General features: G+C 44.2%; 1 protein-coding gene across 1 annotated transcript in view; it reads right to left on the reverse strand.

Annotated features, from left to right (window-relative positions):
• The window catches only part of LOC144791798 (guanylate-binding protein 1-like), a 246,677-nt gene that overhangs the window by 52,152 nt on the left and 176,233 nt on the right, over positions 1-18,292 (reverse strand). Inside the window, exons 7-8 of the mRNA XM_078666568.1 lie at positions 14,393-14,673; positions 13,920-14,132 (exon numbers count right to left, since the gene is read on the reverse strand). Coding sequence (XP_078522694.1) covers positions 13,920-14,132; positions 14,393-14,673 — 494 coding nt within the window. The remainder of the gene's footprint in view (positions 1-13,919; positions 14,133-14,392; positions 14,674-18,292) is intronic.

Below are 18,292 nucleotides of genomic sequence, written 5' to 3' on the forward strand. Positions count from 1 at the left end.
TGAGCATCGCTGAGCCCTGAGGATGTGAATTGTGTGGGGATGGGGCCTTCTGATCCTTGTGGTGGGGTCCTGCTGCAGGGTTGTGCATAGAATTGTGCCTACTGTGATAGGAGAAGCTGCATTGGAGAAACCAGGGCCTTGCTCACCTTCGCAGGCTTGGGAAACTGCCCCTCTGCTGAGATGGAGCACAGGTGATGATGTATGCCTTCCTGTCCAGTCGCGGGGGTCTGTGGGAGCCGCCTGAGTGATGAAAGCTGCTAAGAGAGGAGGTACATGTGGGCTGGAGCCCAATCTGAATGCTGGCTCTCCGGCCTTGCCCTGCCAAGACTATTGGCCTCCGCGACTCCCCTCTTTGAGGACCAACATAGATGGGGAGGCTGCTTTTTTAAGGGTGCAGAGCTGCTGCTGTCTGTTTGCCACTCACTGGGCCTGAATATTGGGGTCTTAAGGTGCCCTACCATGGCCAGGTTTCTGAACATGTGCACACTGTTTGACTGATTGTGTGCGACATGGAGCAAACCCTAAGAGTGCACTGTTTTTTTCCCCACATCTGCTGGAACAAAGATTGGTGGATAATACAGGCCACATGTTCCCCTGAGGTATGCAGGGGCCCAGGCTGTGGAAAGACACAGGATTCTGGGCCAGCATCCTGTAGTCTAGCGTAGGCTAGTCTGGAGGCACTTGGTGTTTTGGTTGATTTTGGGGAGCAACTGTATGAACTGACCCCTGTTGGGTTGGCTATACTTGTGTGAAATTGCAGGAGGCTGGGTTCTTCTTTTCTCCAATCTTAAAAGACAGCTCCTATCTCATTAGCTTTTCCTGCATTGCAGGGGTCTCTACCCCCGGCAGTCATGGCTCAGGATCACCCCCACATGGGATACCAGAATACCAAACAGGATCAGTTTGCAATGTGCTCATGGAGTGAGGGAATGATGGAGGCAAGGGGCAAGGCATTGAGGCCAATCGCTGGGTTTAAGCTCGAACAGCTCAGATATTATAAGCCATCAAAAGCTCCAAATAATACTCTTGAAAACACGATGTCAATATAAGTCAACTTATAATGTGCAGATCATAAGTAAATCAATGATCAATCCTTAGCTACAGAAAAAAACTATTGTGAAACTGAAATCTGATGTTTCAACACTGAAAATAAAGTTCGGCTTTCTCCCAGACCTTGCACATAGATTGGATTGTTGGGTGGGGCGCGCAGATTGAAGGACCCTCCAAAGCGGCCTACCCTTTATAGGAGCCCGGAGCTTTCTGGAGAACTGGTTTAGGAATGCCCTTAAACCAGACAGACTGTCTTTATGCTTCATTACAGAACAGGCACTTAGGACTGAGCCTTGAGGTCCCCTCCACCGCCTTTCTCCAGGGTGATCATTGCCAAGGTCCTCAAGTATATCTTCCAGCATATCTGGAAAATTGGAGATATAAAGTTTGAGTCCAGTACAGTCAGAGCATTCCCTGACATGTAAAAGGTAAAAAAAAAAGTGAAAGAACTTTCAGAACATTAGATAAAAGCTATGGGTTATGAATGTTTAATATATGTTGCTCTTCCAAGTAAACTGTCTGTCATACATCAGTGTCGCTCCTATTTCTTCCGATGAGGTTTGGATCTGGCTGGAAATGTCCAGCAGACCAGGGTGGGTGGGGTTGTGGGGGGCTTGCAAGGCCCTTTACGAGCCAGTGGTTGCACTACCCACCAGGACCTCACGTTGGGGGTTGCACAAGTCACTGGCTCTCCAAGACAGAGTTTGAGAGTGGTAGTCAGAGAAGACAGCACCCTGGGCCTTGCCCACCAGGAGAAAGTGGGGTCCTCACCCATCATGGGGGGCTGAACCCTGAACAGGTAGGTTCTCAATTCATGTGCAAAGCAATTGTGGAATTATCATCAATGGCCTGAATCTGACCAAATATTTGGGAATGTCACTTGAACGTCCTATACTCAGATTTAGATGTACTCTTTGCTCCTCAGACTATGACATCAGTGACAACACCTCCAATGATGATGTGTCATCGGCTGTTCCCAACTTAGGGAGGTACGCTGCTCGCCATCTCTGATACAGAAGTGCCAGGGAGGACCCACAGGGCTGTCCATTTAGCCTGTAGTGGGCTGGCTGGGTGCCCCTGGTTTCCAGCCCTCCGTATTTATTGAGCAAGTGGGAAGAGTTATTTCTGTGTAAAATGGTGGTCACTGGAATGTTGATCTGATACAGTTCTTATTTAGGGTTTTCTTTGGTGTCCTTTAAATGGCCATACACTTGGCAGTGGTTCAACAGAGTGCTTACCTGAAGGGGCAGACTTTCCACTGCCCTAATAGCGCAGGCACAGCTGAAGACACAAGAAGGTGATGTGTAGTTATTAGGCACAAGGGAGGTGTAGCAGACATGCATCATCCGTTATGCAGTACTAGCCTATGTCGATAGGATATTTGCACTTCTGGGAGTTCACAATGGCCAGGAATATTATGTTTCCTACCTAGGCTGAATAAGGTACATGGGTACAGCATCCTACAGGAAACTCACTACACAAATGTGGAGGATGGGAAAATTAGGAACAAATGGAAGGTACAATTGTTGCTTTCTACCTATTCACTTTATGCACAGGGAGTCTACACTGGTACTCTAGTGCTGGCCCTAAAAGGAGATATGTGCTGTTGTATGGACTACTGGATTGTAAAGATATTTGCCAATTGAATACTTGTAAGAAAGTGCGACCCTGCTAACCATGTCCTACTACATGTGCTCTAACCCTTGAAAACATGTTCAATAGGTAAACTCCTAATTGGCATATTTAATATACCTAGAAGTCCCTAGTATAAGGTACAAAGTGTACCCAGGGCCTGTAAGTTACATGTCACTACCGCGCTGTAGAACTTATAGTGCCGTCATTAAAGTGACAATATGAAACATGGCTCCAGGCTTACCATTGTAGCCTGGCTGTGGCAGTTTTAAAACTGCAATTCAACCTGTCAAAATGAACGCCTTTGACAGGCCAAAACCTTCATTTTAAATATCAATAAGTCACCCCTATGTAGGCCTTATGAGGCCTAAGTCGGGTGCATGTCATTTAAAAGTAGGATGCTGAAAGGAAAATGCTACTTACCAGTATGCATCTGTTCTTGGCATGTAGAGCTGCAGAGAGTCATACTACTGCATAGATCACCATCTAGTGTTGGGCTCGGATGCTTGCACCTGCTGTTGTCTTGGAAGAAGTCATTTGTAGTCATGAGATAGGTGACTCCTCCCTTCGACGATAATGCACATGGGCATCGACTCCATCTTCAGATTGTTTTTCGCCATGAAGGGAAATGATAGTGATAGAGTCAGTAAGAAATATGAGAGATGTCCAAGTGAATGTATCTAATTAAGATAATACTGGAACAGATACTGGTCCCGGGGAGGCGGGTGGGCGTATGAATCTCTGCAGCTCTACATGCCAAGAAAAGGTGCATACTGGTAAGTAGCATTTTCCGTTCGAGGCAGATGAGCTGCAGACTTCATACTACTGCATAGATTGTACAGCAGTGTTTCCCCTAGCGGTGGTCACCTGTATCTGTTGCAGTGGTTTGAAAGAGTGTCTTTAGAACAGCCTGGCCTACAGAAGCCTGTTGCTTCGCATGCACGTCAACACAATAGTGTTTGGTGAAGGTGTGTGTTGTAGGCCATGTTGCTGCCTTACAGATGCCATCTAAGGGAATGTTCCCTAAGAATGCCATGGAAGCCCCTAGTTTGCGTGTTGAGTGCGCCCTAGGGGGAATTGTTAATGTGCGTTTAACCTTTTGGTAGCATATCTGAAATCATTTGACTATCTACCTAGCAATCCCAGCTTTGGAGATGGGGTTTCCTTTATTAGGTGGTGAGAAAGCTACAAAAAGTTGTTTTGGCTTTCTAAAGGGCTTAGTCCTGTCAATATAATAAAGTAGGGCTCTTTTGACATCAAGTGTGTGAAGAGCTCTCTCTGCTACAGAGTCCGGGTTTTGGAAAAACACTGGTAACTCTATTGATTGGTTAAGATGAAAGGCAGAGACTACTTTGGGAAGGAATTTTGGATTTGTTCTCAGAACCACCTTGTTACGATGTAGTTGTAAGAATGGTTCTTCTATGGTTAAAGCCTGGATCTCACTCACTCTCCTGAGAGAGGTGATTGCAACTAGGAAAGCTACTTTCCATGTAAGGAACTGCAGTTCACATTTGTGTAGAGGTTCAAATGGGGGACCCACTAGCCTGGTAAGAACAATGTTTATATTACACACGGGAAAAGGTGGCAGTGCAGTAGGAATTACCCTTTTAAGGCCTTCTATAAAAGCTTTGATTGCAGGTACTCTAAACAGTGACAAGTGTTGTCTGTTTTGTAAGTAGGTGTCAAGAGCTGCTAGCTGCAATCTTATGGATGAATATGCTAAATTACAGCTTTGTAATTGCAGCACATAGGAAATTATATTCTGGATTGAAGCATCCAGTGGGTCAATTTTATTGTTGTTGCAGTAAATAACAAATCTTTTCCATTTTGCTGGGTAACAAGCTCTAGTGGTAGGGCGTCTGGCTTCTTTAATGTTGTTCCTACAGTCCGGTGGAAGGTTAAGGTAACCGAAATCTAGGACTTCAGGAGCCAGATCGCGAGATTCAGTTGACCTGGATCGGGGTGTCTTATGTCTCCATGGTTCTGCGTTAGTAGCTTTGGGGAGAGATGCAGTTTTTGGTGCAGAACCACTGAGAGTTGGAGAAGTATGTTGAACCACGGTTGCCATGCCCATGTTGGAGCAACCAGGATCATCTTGAGAGACTGTTGCCTGAGCTTGCGTATTACTAGAGGAATGAGTGGGAGTGGCAGAAAAGCGTATGCAAATCTGCCTGACCAGTTCATCCATATCGCATTGCCCTCCAGCAATGGGTGTGGTAACCTGGCGGCGAAGATTGGGCATTTTGCGTTTTCTTGTGTATCGAACAGATTTATGTCTGGGTGGCACCACATTTGGAAAAATGGTTGCAGAACCTGTGGATGAAGTTACCATTCATGGATCTGCTGTGTCTGACGACTGAACAGATCCACAATCTGATTGTGTACTCCTGGAAGATGTTCTGCTAGGAGATATATGTTTTGCGGAATGGCCCATCTCCATATGTTTTGTGCTAGTTGAGAAAGCTGCAACAAGTGTGTTCCTCCTTGTTTTTGTATGTAATACATTGCTGTCATGTTGTCCGTCCGGACTAGGACAGTCTTGTTCAGGAGATGTGGTTGGAATGATTTTAGCACTAGGAATATTGCTAGTAATTCTAGGTGATTGATGTGGAGCGCTTTTTGTTGAGTGGTCCATTTGCCCTGGACTGTGTGATTCAGGAGATGGGCTCCCCAGCCAGTGAGGGATGCGTCTGATGTTAGTACAACCTGTACTCTGGGAACGGCCGCCCTCTGGATAGGTTTTGTGTGTTCCACCACTGCAGAGAATGATGTGTGCGGCTGTCCACCAACACTAGATCTGTAAGTTGAACTTGAGCTTGGTTCCACTGATGTGGTAAGCAATCTTGTAAAGGGCGCATCTGGAGTCTTGCTGAGGGGCAATAAAAATGCAAGAGGCCACCATTCCTGCTAGCAGCATAAACACTCAAGCTGGAAGGGAGTATTGGGGTTGAAACCTCTTGACGAGGGTTTGTATACTGGCTATCCTGACTGGATTGGGGTATGGCAGACCTTGAAAGGGTTTATTGTGGCCCCTAGATACTGATGTATATGGGAGGGCTAAAGGTGGGATTTGGTGTGTTTTATTGTGAACCTCAAATCGTGTAGCAGCTGAATTGTTTGGTAGCTGTGCTGTACACACGGCCTGTGTGTCTTGGCTTTTATTAACTAGTCGTCCAGGTATGGAAACACATGAATGTGTTGTCTTCTCAAGTGCGCAGCTACTACCGCCAGACACTTTTTGAAGACCCTGGGTGCTGTTGTTACTCCAAATGGCAAGACCTTGAACTGATAGTGTTGGCCATCCACTGTGACCCTTAGATATTTCCTGTGAGCAGGATGTATGGGAATATGGAAGTAGGCGTCCTTGAGATCTAATGTTGCAAGGAAGTCGCCTTGTTGAAGCAGTGGAAGGACTTGCTGAAGAGTGATCATGTGAAAATGATCTGACAAATGTAGAAGTTTAGGGGTCTGAGGTCCAATATTGGTCTAAGAGAACCGTCCTATTAGGGGATTAGAAAGTACAGTGAGTACACCCATGTCCCCTGATGCTCTAGGGGAACTGTTTCTATTGCGTGCTTTTGAAGCATGGAGAGAACCTCTTGTTTGAGAAGCATTAGATGTTCTATGGACATGGGACGCTGTCTGGGTGGTATGTTGGGTGGAGTAGCGGTAAGTTCCAGGCAGTAACCATACTGGATAATTTGTCTTACCCACCTGTCCGTGGTGATGGAATTCCACACAGGTAGGAACTGCGATAGTCTTCCCCCGACTGGAGTGGAGTGGTCTGGGGGAAGTGGAGGGAAGTCACTGTTTTGTGGTGGGGGAGTTGCTAGCATTAGACGTCTCCCTTTGTTGTTATTGCATCTGTAATTCCCTCTAAAGTAACCTCTATTAGGGGAGGTCTGGGTGGGATTTTTATAAGTTGTCTGTGCCAGTGGTCTTGGAGGCGCTCCTATAAAAGGAGCAACGAAAGGAACCTCTACTAGTTGTTGCTTTTAGAGTCCCAATGGATTTGGCTGTCTCTGTGTGATTTTCATCTTTTCTAAAGATGTATCCACAGTGGTTCCAAACAAGCGTTCCTGATCTAAGGGTTTATTTTGGATGGTAGACTGCACCTCTTGCTTAAAACCAGATATGCGTAACCACGCATGTCTACACAGTAACACACTTGTGTTTCTTGTGCGGGACGCTGTATCTGCTGCATCAAGGGCACACTTTATTGAGGTATTGGTGATTAACTTTCCCTCTTGTATAAGATCATTTGCCTTGGTCTTATGCTTGTCTGGGATGTGTTGAATGTGCTTTTCAAGCTCATCATAGTGAGCCCTGTCATACCTTGCTAGTAAGACTTGTGAATTGGCAATGGGCCAAAAAATGTGCCGCCTGAGACGCAACTCTTTTGCCTGATGCGTTGAGTAACTTAGACTCGTTGTCTGGTGGAAGGGCCCTTCCTACGGTTTGGGAATTTGCCCGTTTGCGGGCATTTGCTACAACCAAAGAATCCAGAGGGAGCTGACCTTTAATAAAAGCTGGATCACTTGGAGCTGGCTTTATTCTAGGATTAAGAACCCTAGCCCTAACAGGGTATTTGAAAACCTCAGGGGCATCTTTAATCATCCCCTTGAGCATAGGGAGGCTGAGCAAATGTCTCTAGTAAAAAGTCCTCCTCCTGAGGGTCTGAATGTAGTTGGACCCCATGGTATTGTGCAGCTCTAGTTATTAGTTGCGCAAACTCTAAACTATCATCTGGAGGGGCTGGCCTGGAGGGGTATGAATCTGGCTCGGGTACATCTGGGACATTATTATAGTCCCAAGGGTCCTGAGGTGGGATACTGCGGGTGTCATCATTAGTATCTGTGTTATGTGGTGAATGAATTGCCTGAGTTTGCTCTGGCGCGGAAGAGTGGGCTTTGGGTTTCGGTGCCGAAGATTCCGGTGTCGGCGGGACCTTGGGCTTATGCTTTGGTGCAGAGGAATGTTTCTTGGTACCATGTTGTGGCTGGCTCGATCCTGAGCTGCCTGAAGGCTTTTGATGCTTCGGAGCTGGGGCTTCTGAAGTCTTATCTTGGTGCCGACCTGGACCCGAAGGCGAAGGTGTGACCGAAGCCTTTTGTTTTTTCGGGGCAGGGGCGTCGACGTCAGTACTCATGCTCCGTTGACCTGTAGTAATCATCCAGTCGTCTGAATCCGATTCCTCTGCTTCGAAGATGTTGGGTTGCTCGTCTCCTGTGTTTGGTTCATCGGAGCCTGCCTCGAAGATGTTCTCCGGTGCAGGAACAGTTGACCAGGACATTTCGTGTCGTCGGGCCCGGCGACCACGTATAGTCTTTTTGGACCTGAAAGAGTCACAGGCCTGGCAGTGTCGACTCTTGTGTTCTGGTGAAAGACAACGTTTGTAGACCTTGTGGAGATCTGTGTGTGGGAATTTAGCCCCACACTTGTATTTTTTGAATGGAGTCCATATGCTGGTTGATGGTGCCGATCGACCCAACGGCCCACGTCGATGACCGGACTCGAGAATGTCTTCGAAACTGGATACGCGTGGAGAGATTTACGAACGAGACAATACCGCCGAGCGGTGAGAGTTTTTTGTGCATCGAAGGGGAATCGACCAACATCGATCATGAGCGCAGCAAATTACATCCGAACCCGATGGTGGAAAAAAACAATCTGAACATGGAGTCGATGCCCATGAGCACTATCATCCAAGGGAGGAGTTACCTATCTCATGACTACAAAATACTTTTTCCAAGACGACAACAAGGGGCAAGTTTCCGAGCCCAACACTAGTTGGCGATCTATGAAGTAGTATGAATTCTGCAGCTCATATTCCTCGAACATTAATATTACCATGTCCTTACTATGAAAAAGACTGAAAAGCTATTTTCACTGTAGCAAGGACCGGCTACTCCATAGGAAAGCAATGGATTGCACTATTACACTTAATAATGACAGTTTTGGTTAGGGAACAACTAGAAATATAATTCAAAGACTCTTTTTAATGACTATTTCAAATCAAATTTGATCAAAGGTTCTCCTTTTAAACTTTGTGCCAGCCTTTGTGTGGGGGAATTTGCTGACCTACCCCCCAAGCTGGTTCTGGTCAGTTCTTCCCCTTTCCATGGTTCCAAGCTGTCTAGGGGGATGAAGGCCAGGGCTGGGCTGGAGTCAGGCGTTTTTGGGTGTTCTGCAGGCAGGGCTCTTTAGAAGTGCAATCCGAGCAGGGCACATAACCTCCCCAGGCATCCCGTCAGGAAGAACCCCACCCCTCACACCTAGGCCTCTTTTGTCTCAATGTCTGGAAGCAATAGACAGCCCACAACAGGAGACCAATTCACAGTCATGTGACATAGTGCACTGGCAGAAAGGTACAGTTGGTTTAGGCAAAAAAAACATGCCAACTTTCTAAAAGTGACATTTTCAAAATTGTAATTTAAAATCTGACTTCACCATTAAAGAGGATTTTGAAGTCAAGTCAAGAACAACTTTATTTCGGTTTCTCTGAACCATAAAAGTTTACAGTAAAAAGATCACAACGTTAATAACAATTACAAGTATAAAAATAATTCATAAAATGCCAAACTATAATTTATGTGAGTGGAAGCAGTATTGTTCTATCTGGTCCCAAAATGAAGTAAGCACTTTTTAGGTGTGATAATGTAACCCAGTGTTAGTCTATGGGAGAGATAGTATTACAACAGTGACAGAAACACTTTAGGAGTTTTTCACTGCCACAACATGTGAAATGTAGAAATCGTGCATCCTGTATTTTTATGTATCATGCCGTCTGCTCTATGGCTGGTTAGGACCCGTCTTAGGGATGACATTTAAGTATTAAAAAGGAAGGTTTAGGCCTGGCAAAAGCTTTATTTTGCCATGTCGAAATGGCAGTTTAAAACTGCACAACGGGCTGCAGTGGCTAACCCGAGACAGGTTTTTATTTTTAAAAGGCTACTTTAGTGTGATAGCACAATGAGTGCTGCAGTCCTTAGTAACATTTAATTTACAGTCCCTGGGTACATGCAATACCATTTACTAGGGACGTATACATACATTAAATGTAGAAATTTGGTGAAGGCTAATGTTATCATGTTTAAAAGAAAGAACACAAGCACGCTTTACCACTGGTTGGCAAAGAAAAAGTGCAAAATGTCATAAAAGTCAGAAAAAAAAGGCTCAGCAAAGAAGTGAGACGAAGGCAAAAATCTGGGGTGACTGCAGAGAAGGAAACTGCACGGCGCCGGGAGGAACAAATTGTCCGACACAGCTCATCTTGACGAAAGTGTGACTATAGGGAGCTGTCCTGGCACCCACGCCAGTTCAAGCTTTGACTTTAATAAACGTGGTTTCCCTCGGAGAGCAAGTTACTCTACCATACATTCTCTGAACATTTACTCAGAAGTGTATCTTCCCTCTACCCTTGGAACAAGGAGATAGGGTTAGTACCCATGGGATCTTTCCTTTTGTGAGTCCTGATGAAAGCTGGGGTATTTTAGGTAGCCAGATGAAACATGTCGATGTTTTTGCAGAGTGGAGGGGTAGGGGACTCATTATAGTCTACCATACCACCATCCACTGGTCTTCTAGTGACCTTTTTACTCTGGTCAGGAAATAAAATATTAAAGTTAGATTTGGAATTCCTGTGGCTGGTTTTAAATTGTTATTTCTCCACCATTTTTTACTTGTGATCCCATATTGTTTCTCTTTGCATGTTGTATCTCTTTGCATGTTGTATTGTCTTCCCCCTCCCTATTGCTCCACCTCCAGCGTTGGTCTGTGCGGAGGTGTGTTAACAGCCCTACGATGAAGCATGATACAACTTCTGTGTGTGAGGGCAGTTTTAACACCCTGTTATGTTTTCCCACCCTTAGAGCACAGCAATTACAAGCACGAAGCCCCCCTTCTTTTTGTATGTGTAAGTGACTGCAGAGAAGGCCGGGTTCAACAGGGCACGTGACTAGACATAGGATACACCTAAAAGGCTTACACTGAGAGATAACAAAAAATGCATACATAGAGAAACTTCTTTCAAAGTTATGAACCAGAGAAAGGCCAAACCCGATCATATTAGCAATTAATAAATAGGAGGGTACGTTAGTTGCTTTCCACAACGACGTTAATAGCACACAGGCCAATTATCTAGCTGCATTATATCATTGTCAGAGCACTCCGACAACACTTTGTTTACATACTATCAGGCAGACCAAGAATATCCTAGTCTGAGCATTGTGCCATTAGCTAAGTTAGAAATGGAGTTACAGAAGGAGAAATTATCGGAGGCAATACATGTGATGTTGGCTGGGAAATCTCTGAGAGGTAATGACTTTCCAATGGATCTGAATAAAATATGTAAACAACAAAACCTTGACCAGCTGCTTGAGGTGTTCAACTAGGTCAAGCAGCATGGCAGTCTGTCATTGTCAATGAGGGAAGCCGTAATAGTTTTGATGTTAAAGCCTCAAAAGGACCCGCTAGACCCATTATACTATAGACCCTGGTCTATGACAAACGTTACTATTAAAACCTTTTGTAAAGTATTAGTGAATAAATTACGGGGCAAGGTGGGTGCCTATTTAATGAGGAAACAACAGAATTCATAAAGGAACATAGGTCCTCAATTAATATACATAGAGTAACCCATATATAATATGATAGTACACATGGGGAAGAGGGTGCCAGTCTCATATCCTGAGGTAAAGAGAAGGCATTTGATTTACTGAAATGGGAAAATATGTTTGAACCCCTGAAGGAATATGGATTAGGGAGGGGTTTCCAGGGATAAATATGCTTATTGAATACTAATCCCACAGATAAACTAAAAATGGCTATAAGATCTTAGACAGTGGAGCAAGGCACTGGAAAAAGTTGTCTCCTGCCACCTCCACTGTTTGCAATTGTGCTAGAACCACTGGCAATAGCTCATAGAAAGATTTGTCTGTGCTGGGCAATTAAGGTGACTGGGGTGCAACATATTGTGTCAATGTATGCAGATGACATGTTACTCACCCACCAGTCCCATTACACCTGAATGAGCTTGAGAGGTTGTTGGGCTAAAATTTGAATATTCTTGTTGGGGGTTTGATTGCCTGCCCCACCACTGATCTTGTGTTATTTGGTCTCAAATGGGATAAGGACCAATTCCAATATCTGGGCATGCAGGTAGCCCAAACAACAGAGAAGTTACATGCATTTGATATGGGAAGAATTAATCAAGGCCTCAGTGAGTCAGTTTGATTCCACAATTCACTCCCCCAACTCAATAATGGAATATATTGCCCTTGTTAAAATGGTGTTCCTACCCAGAGGTGATCTAAAACTCTATATATTTGATTCCTCAACACTCATTTAAGGTGCTTGAGATACGAATGAATACCTTAGTATGGGCTAATAAACCGTGCCGTGTAAAGTTAAGCACAGTTAAAGTGGAGTGAACAGATGGAGGGTTGGCGCTCCCAGACCAAGAATTATATTATCTGGCAAATCAGCTTCAACATGTGTTGAAATGGTGCTCCCGGGAAGATAACTGGGAATAAAGTCTTCTACAAGGTTCCATCAATGCTGAACCTATCCTGGTGCTGTTGATGAGTGGTGTAGGCAATATCCTCAACATACGCCTACCTGATAAGACAGGTGGGGAAAGCATAGGGCAGAGCAGTGAAACAGTCCTACAACAATTGCCAGTTTTTAGGGAAATTGATATTTGGTGGCTACAGCCCTTTTGTTATATATCCCAAGATAGAACAGTGAGGTCGATGTGTCACCCCGGGGGACCTGTATCTTGGAGACACCTTCATTGTGTTCACTGAGGCCCAGGAAGCATTTGGGGTACGTCCCACACAACTGCTCCAATATGCTAAACTGTCAGGCATTGCCAGAGAGTGCTGGAGGGACTTCCCGCATTTGCCTATGCCTCCCGAAACCCTAGAAACTATTTTATCCATAGGCCAGGACCAGATCTCGATTCTGCCAGAGAAAGCATTAAAATAGGTAGGACGCGTGTCCCCAATTATTGGAGATCTTGAAAAATGGTTGATTTAAACTAATACTTTTCAATGTGCTTCACCGTATTTACCTGAACTCAGTAAAGCTCTCAAAAATATACCCAGAGTAGCCATCAGTATGCCGCATTGTGGGAATATTGACACATTATTTCACAGGGCCTGGTCCTGTAGACAACTCTCAACTTACTGGGAGTGTATTCTGTGGAGGTTCCATGAGGGCACATCCCTGCCCCTAGAGCGAGCACCTAAACAACGTGCACTGAGTGTAGTTCTCAAATGGAAAATAGAGGAATACAACTTGAATTTGCAATTTTGGAGATATTAGCTAAAAGCTGCATTGCCATAGACTAGTTGCAGTGGGAGGCTCATCGGCTAAAAAAATGTATGCAAGATGTTGGAGTGGGCAGTGGCGCAGCAAGTGAGTCTGAAAACGGTTAGAAGAGATCCTAAAGCAACAATACACATACTCAGTTGGGTGGTTATGCTGAATACCTTGTCCATGGTGAATCATGGAGATGCTTCATGGGTGATTAGATTATTGATCATCCACACGTTGTAGATTATGGGACATGAGCCATGGGTACGTGGAGGTGGAAGGATGTTCATATCATGGGAACCTCTGGTTTGTATAATCTGCCTTTCCTCAATAGTGCATATTTAACTGTGCAAATGTATCTTGAGAAAAACGTTGTATGCACCATGATCACCTGTGTCTACCCTTGTGATAGAATGTGGCAGTGGTTTGTTTGTTTAATTTACTTGTTCCAGTCTCAATAAGGGTGTTTCAAAACTTAAATAAAATGTTTATAAAAAAAAAAAAAAAGATGTGTTGTAGTTCCATGCCCCCAATATTTGTTATGTCATGACTACTCAGTAGCTCAATAAAATCCAATATTTTATTTTAGAGATACATTATATAAACATAAACTAAGATCCTTTTCCTAAAAAGATCTGTCATTTAATAATAGCCAAGGAAGTAAATGCAAATTTTTATTACATATTATGTGATTCCTTCAGTTAAGTACATTTATCCCTTTCCAACAGTTCATACCAAGTTAAAGTGAAGCATTTCTGCTTGGAATGTGATAATCCAGTGCATACCTGTGCGGATCTCATCCTTCACTGAGGGACCATGTTATTTCTCTCCTGGGGCTATGCGACTTAAATATAAATAGCAGCCTAAATTCTTATAAAACATAGGTACTACGTGATCTGTGAATATGTTATCATCCATACCTTTACTCCTTTCCCAGATGTCTGTTTGTATTTTTCTGTTATTTGCTTTTGATCCTCGACAAAGCGCAAGTATCCTCCTGGCCTCGCATAATCACCATTTGAAAGATTTCCTTCCATGGCCGTTGAAAGCTGCTGGAGCAGATCTCTGCAGATATCAGTGGACCGCTGCTCATTCTCTGCACAAAACTTTTCAGCTCTGTCTTTTACCAGATTCTACATGAACAGCAAATGTGATAATTAACGGGGGTGTGATATTTATTGAAAATACACAATAGTAGGTTGGATTTTTTTTTAAAGTTTGATAGATCATAAATAATTCTTCCTCATGCTTAATTTAGAGGTGCATAATTAAACAGGGGAGTGGAGAAGCAAAAATGTGCTACTGAAATAGGATTGAGGTTGCCATTTTAGATCTGCAGAATATTATGAGATAATCAAGAAACACAACAAAATAGGCTGATTTGTGAAATTACCCCCAGTTGCTTCTGAAACTCGTGATCTTCATCCTTAAAGGAGCGCTCCATGAAGATTTTGATGGCCTCTTTCTCACACTCAGCTTGAAGGTCTAGGAACACCTTCACTGTCGCCGTTGGGAATTTCGCTCGCTCTCTCATCTGCTTCTCGTAGTGCGCTAAAGCCTCCTGGACTGCTGCAGAGTTCTCAATCTGTGCGAGAGCAAGCACAGTGTTCTCTATGCAAGGCACTGTCCCACTGCGAATGGCATCCACGTAAGTCACTGCCAGGTTTGCCAAAACTGAAAGAAACACATAACTTCAAATCATAGGCACCTTGAAACCCGAATTATGTTGACCCCACATATTAGCATCATTCAATTGTGAGAAGGGATTTAAAGATCACATTTCTTTAACAATTCTATTTGGTTTTTATAAGTGTCAGCATCAACACTTACAACTGTGATAAACAAAGGCACAGCCGTCATGACAAGATGTACCTTCCAAAGTGTAAGCCCCATCCGTAACTACCTCAACTCACCCAAAAGACCAGGCTTCTCCAACCAGTAGATCGTGAGCTACTGGTAGCTCTACAATTACCTGTGTGTAGGTATATCGCCTGTGTGCAGCTCAGCGTACTACATTAGAAGCTTTTGCTTAGTTGAATTATTATATTTATACAAAAATTGAAAAGTGGGTAATCACGACGAAAATATGTATATTGTCAGATCTCATCAACTTATTTTTGGAGTAACTTTTTGGAATTTCCAAATTTTATTTAGAACTGACAATTGAGTGATAAATCATGTGGCATTGGGGAGATTTATTACTAATATTATTATCTGGGAGGCAGATGCATCATTACAGCTATGGCTGTTATATATTACCCGTGCAAAGGCATTCCATATTGACAAAGCCTTTTTTACGTCAGTGCTGGGAACCCTGCCTAATGCACTGACATGATCACTGCTGGTAATCTTACATATGGTGGTCACTAATGTAATTTTTTCTAATGTGGTTACAATTACAATTATAGCAATTGTAGTAGCTCAGGATGATTTACATTGAATATAAGTAGCTCTTGTTATAGAACAGATGGAGATCACTGCAACAGAGCAACTACTTCTTAGACCTCTCCCTATCTGGAGCAAGAAGGCACTGAATCTTGGGGGCACGTCTAATCTCTGTTTCATGGCCCAATATATAAGAGGCACACAAATTCCCACGCCAAGCAGTTGTCCCAGGGTTCCTTATGCCATAGTTTCCCAGAGTTTCAGCAACTACATCAACTGTTTCTATTTTTTAAATTTGAGTTATATATAGAGCAAACTAGATCTGAAGATGTCAGGTATCAGAGCGCTGTACATGAGCACTGGTTTCATTACACAAGGACACATTAATTTTTGTTAGGCGCAGGGAGATTAAGTGATTTGACTAGAATCACAGGATATTGAGGGTCATTGCTGAGACTCAATCCCAGTTCCCCAGATATGAGATCGACCGCCCTAGCCCATTCGGCCATATCCTCTCATCCATCTTCTTGGCAACTCTGTTAATTAGCTGCCCTAGGCTGACAATATACATTAGACTATGCTATGGCGGATGTTGACTCTGTTCGAAGTGATCATTGTAGTATCACAAGGTCTACTTTGCCTCTCATCAAAGCAAGGTTTTAAGTCAAATTGAAGAAAAAAGGGGATTAAATAGTATTTGTAAACCCAATGTGGGTAATTATCTCTAATAAAATAGGAGGTGGCTTGGCTAGATGTCACTCACACAAGACAATAATATACAAGGTTATACGCATTGACTCTTGAGTTTTATGGTACGATACGCTACAGACAATGTAGATATAGTCTAATCTCCTAGGTTTTATTAAGAATGAATTGCACTTTCTTTTTACATGTCCAATATATACTTCACTGAGGAAATACTGGCTAAAGTTTCAACTCTTGGAACTAAAAGTGGTGAGTAGGAAGGATGTACTCTATCTAACAATACAGAAGAGGACAAACATAGGCTATTGTATCACAACCGTGGAGGATTAGATCGTTTGCTTCTGATGGCCTGTGGTCCGGCCTAATAAGGCTCTACCAAAAGGGCCAAGTATTACCACTTTTGCACTAGACTCTCAGTGGTAGAGATGGTGTGCAGTCACAGGCTTTTCATGACGTATTGTGGAGGTGCTCATGCTCAGAGCTCACCAATCACACAACTACACAATAAATGAATGTCCATCCTAGTGCTGATCCTTCACAAACCAGAGTACTTTAACGGAAACTAGAAATTGATTCATATTTACACAACCAACTACAATTTAGAGTCCATGACCCTCTCTCTCCTTTGATCTATGTGGTACATTCCCTCAGAGTAAGATATATTACCATAATTAGAGCTCCTGTATAGTTCTCACTGCTTAACGGGCCTGCACCAAATATCTTATGGACAAGTCTTAAGTTTCCTAACACATGCAGTGGATCAATCCTCAAGGAACCATCTAGCTTCTTCTTTAGTGTGCTCACCCTTTCTCTACTGAGAGGTGGCACGCCAGCAGACAGCTCAGTTGATGTGCTTCCAAAGGCTGCAACACATCATGCTTGGCAGATGTGTATTTGGCAGTCTTGATTTGTCACAGGCATTTGAGGCTTTGCAAGGACAATCCACTGTAGTCCTACACTGGCTGACTCTTTCGCTTAAGATGTGGATACAAAAAGGACAAGTCTTTAGTGACAATGCAGCCATGTACTGGTTGATAGCCCTGTGATGATGCAGCCACATTCAGGCAGACAGTTGATTATGTGGCCAGGCACAGGCTGACAAACATATGAGGATGCAGCCATGCAAGGGCTGTCTCACCCAGGAATTTGACACTACTCTTTTGTGACCCAAGACAATCTAGGGCCAAGGAGGCAGAAAATTCCAAGCACCTTTGGGGGGTGGGGGGGGGGTGAAAAACTCTGGAGGTGTCTCCTACTTCAAAGTGGGCAAAAGGTATAAGTATTCAGAACACAGCTAGACCTGTGGAAGGCTGCTCCTCTGACAGAAGGTCTGCCACTCTGCTCCCTGAGTGAAACCCTGAACCGGCTTCTCGAACCTAGGACCACCAGAGTGACTGCATGGGCTAGTTAGCCGGCATCCTATTCAGAGCCTCAGGGACATAAGGATCCCACCACTTTGAACCCAGCACCTGGACTCTTGCTGTGAGTCCTATCCCTCCCCCCCCCAAGTAGTACCACCCCAGTCCTGGATCGTTGGAAGTGGGCCTGAAGGGGCTCTACCAGTTCCAACTATGGTCCCAGCACAACCAACGCATTAAAGCTGCAGCGTGATGCATAGCTAACCAGAAACTTCGAATCAAAGTAACTGCGTGACACGTCACCTAACAAATCTCCACATCAGGACCTCTGCGTGGTTCGTCTCCAGTGAAGGACTTCACATTGCTGCCTGCAGCCCTCCAGGAACTGCTGCTACACTACGGATCCTCAGAGGTCTTCACATTGCAATCCCTCTCCTCAGCGCAGGCCTTCACATTGCAAGCCCCATGTCAACAGCATTCTCAATGACAACACATGACTCTGCATTGGACGTCTTGCAGCTGCCTCAGAACCAGCTGGTGTACAATGCATCTCTTCACATCCTAAGCCCCTCGGCGACGGCCTTCTCGACGACGACGCAGGACTTCTTATTGCAGCTTCACAGCTCTTGGGACTCCCCGCATCTTTGATGATGTACTCCCCAACCAGGATTAAGGCACTCTTGTTCAGCGGCACTAACTGGGTCCCTGTAGCCTGCCTGCGCTCCACTGCAGTTGGCATGAACTTGTGACTTTGTCCCAGTCCTGCGCAACCCGATGACCACAAGTGTATATCTCTGGTTCTACTGATTGGATTTTTGTCTTTTGGTCTCAAATAGCGTATTAAA

This window comes from Lissotriton helveticus, chromosome 11 (assembly GCF_964261635.1).
Source record: "Lissotriton helveticus chromosome 11, aLisHel1.1, whole genome shotgun sequence".
NCBI classification, from domain to species: domain Eukaryota; kingdom Metazoa; phylum Chordata; class Amphibia; order Caudata; family Salamandridae; genus Lissotriton; species Lissotriton helveticus.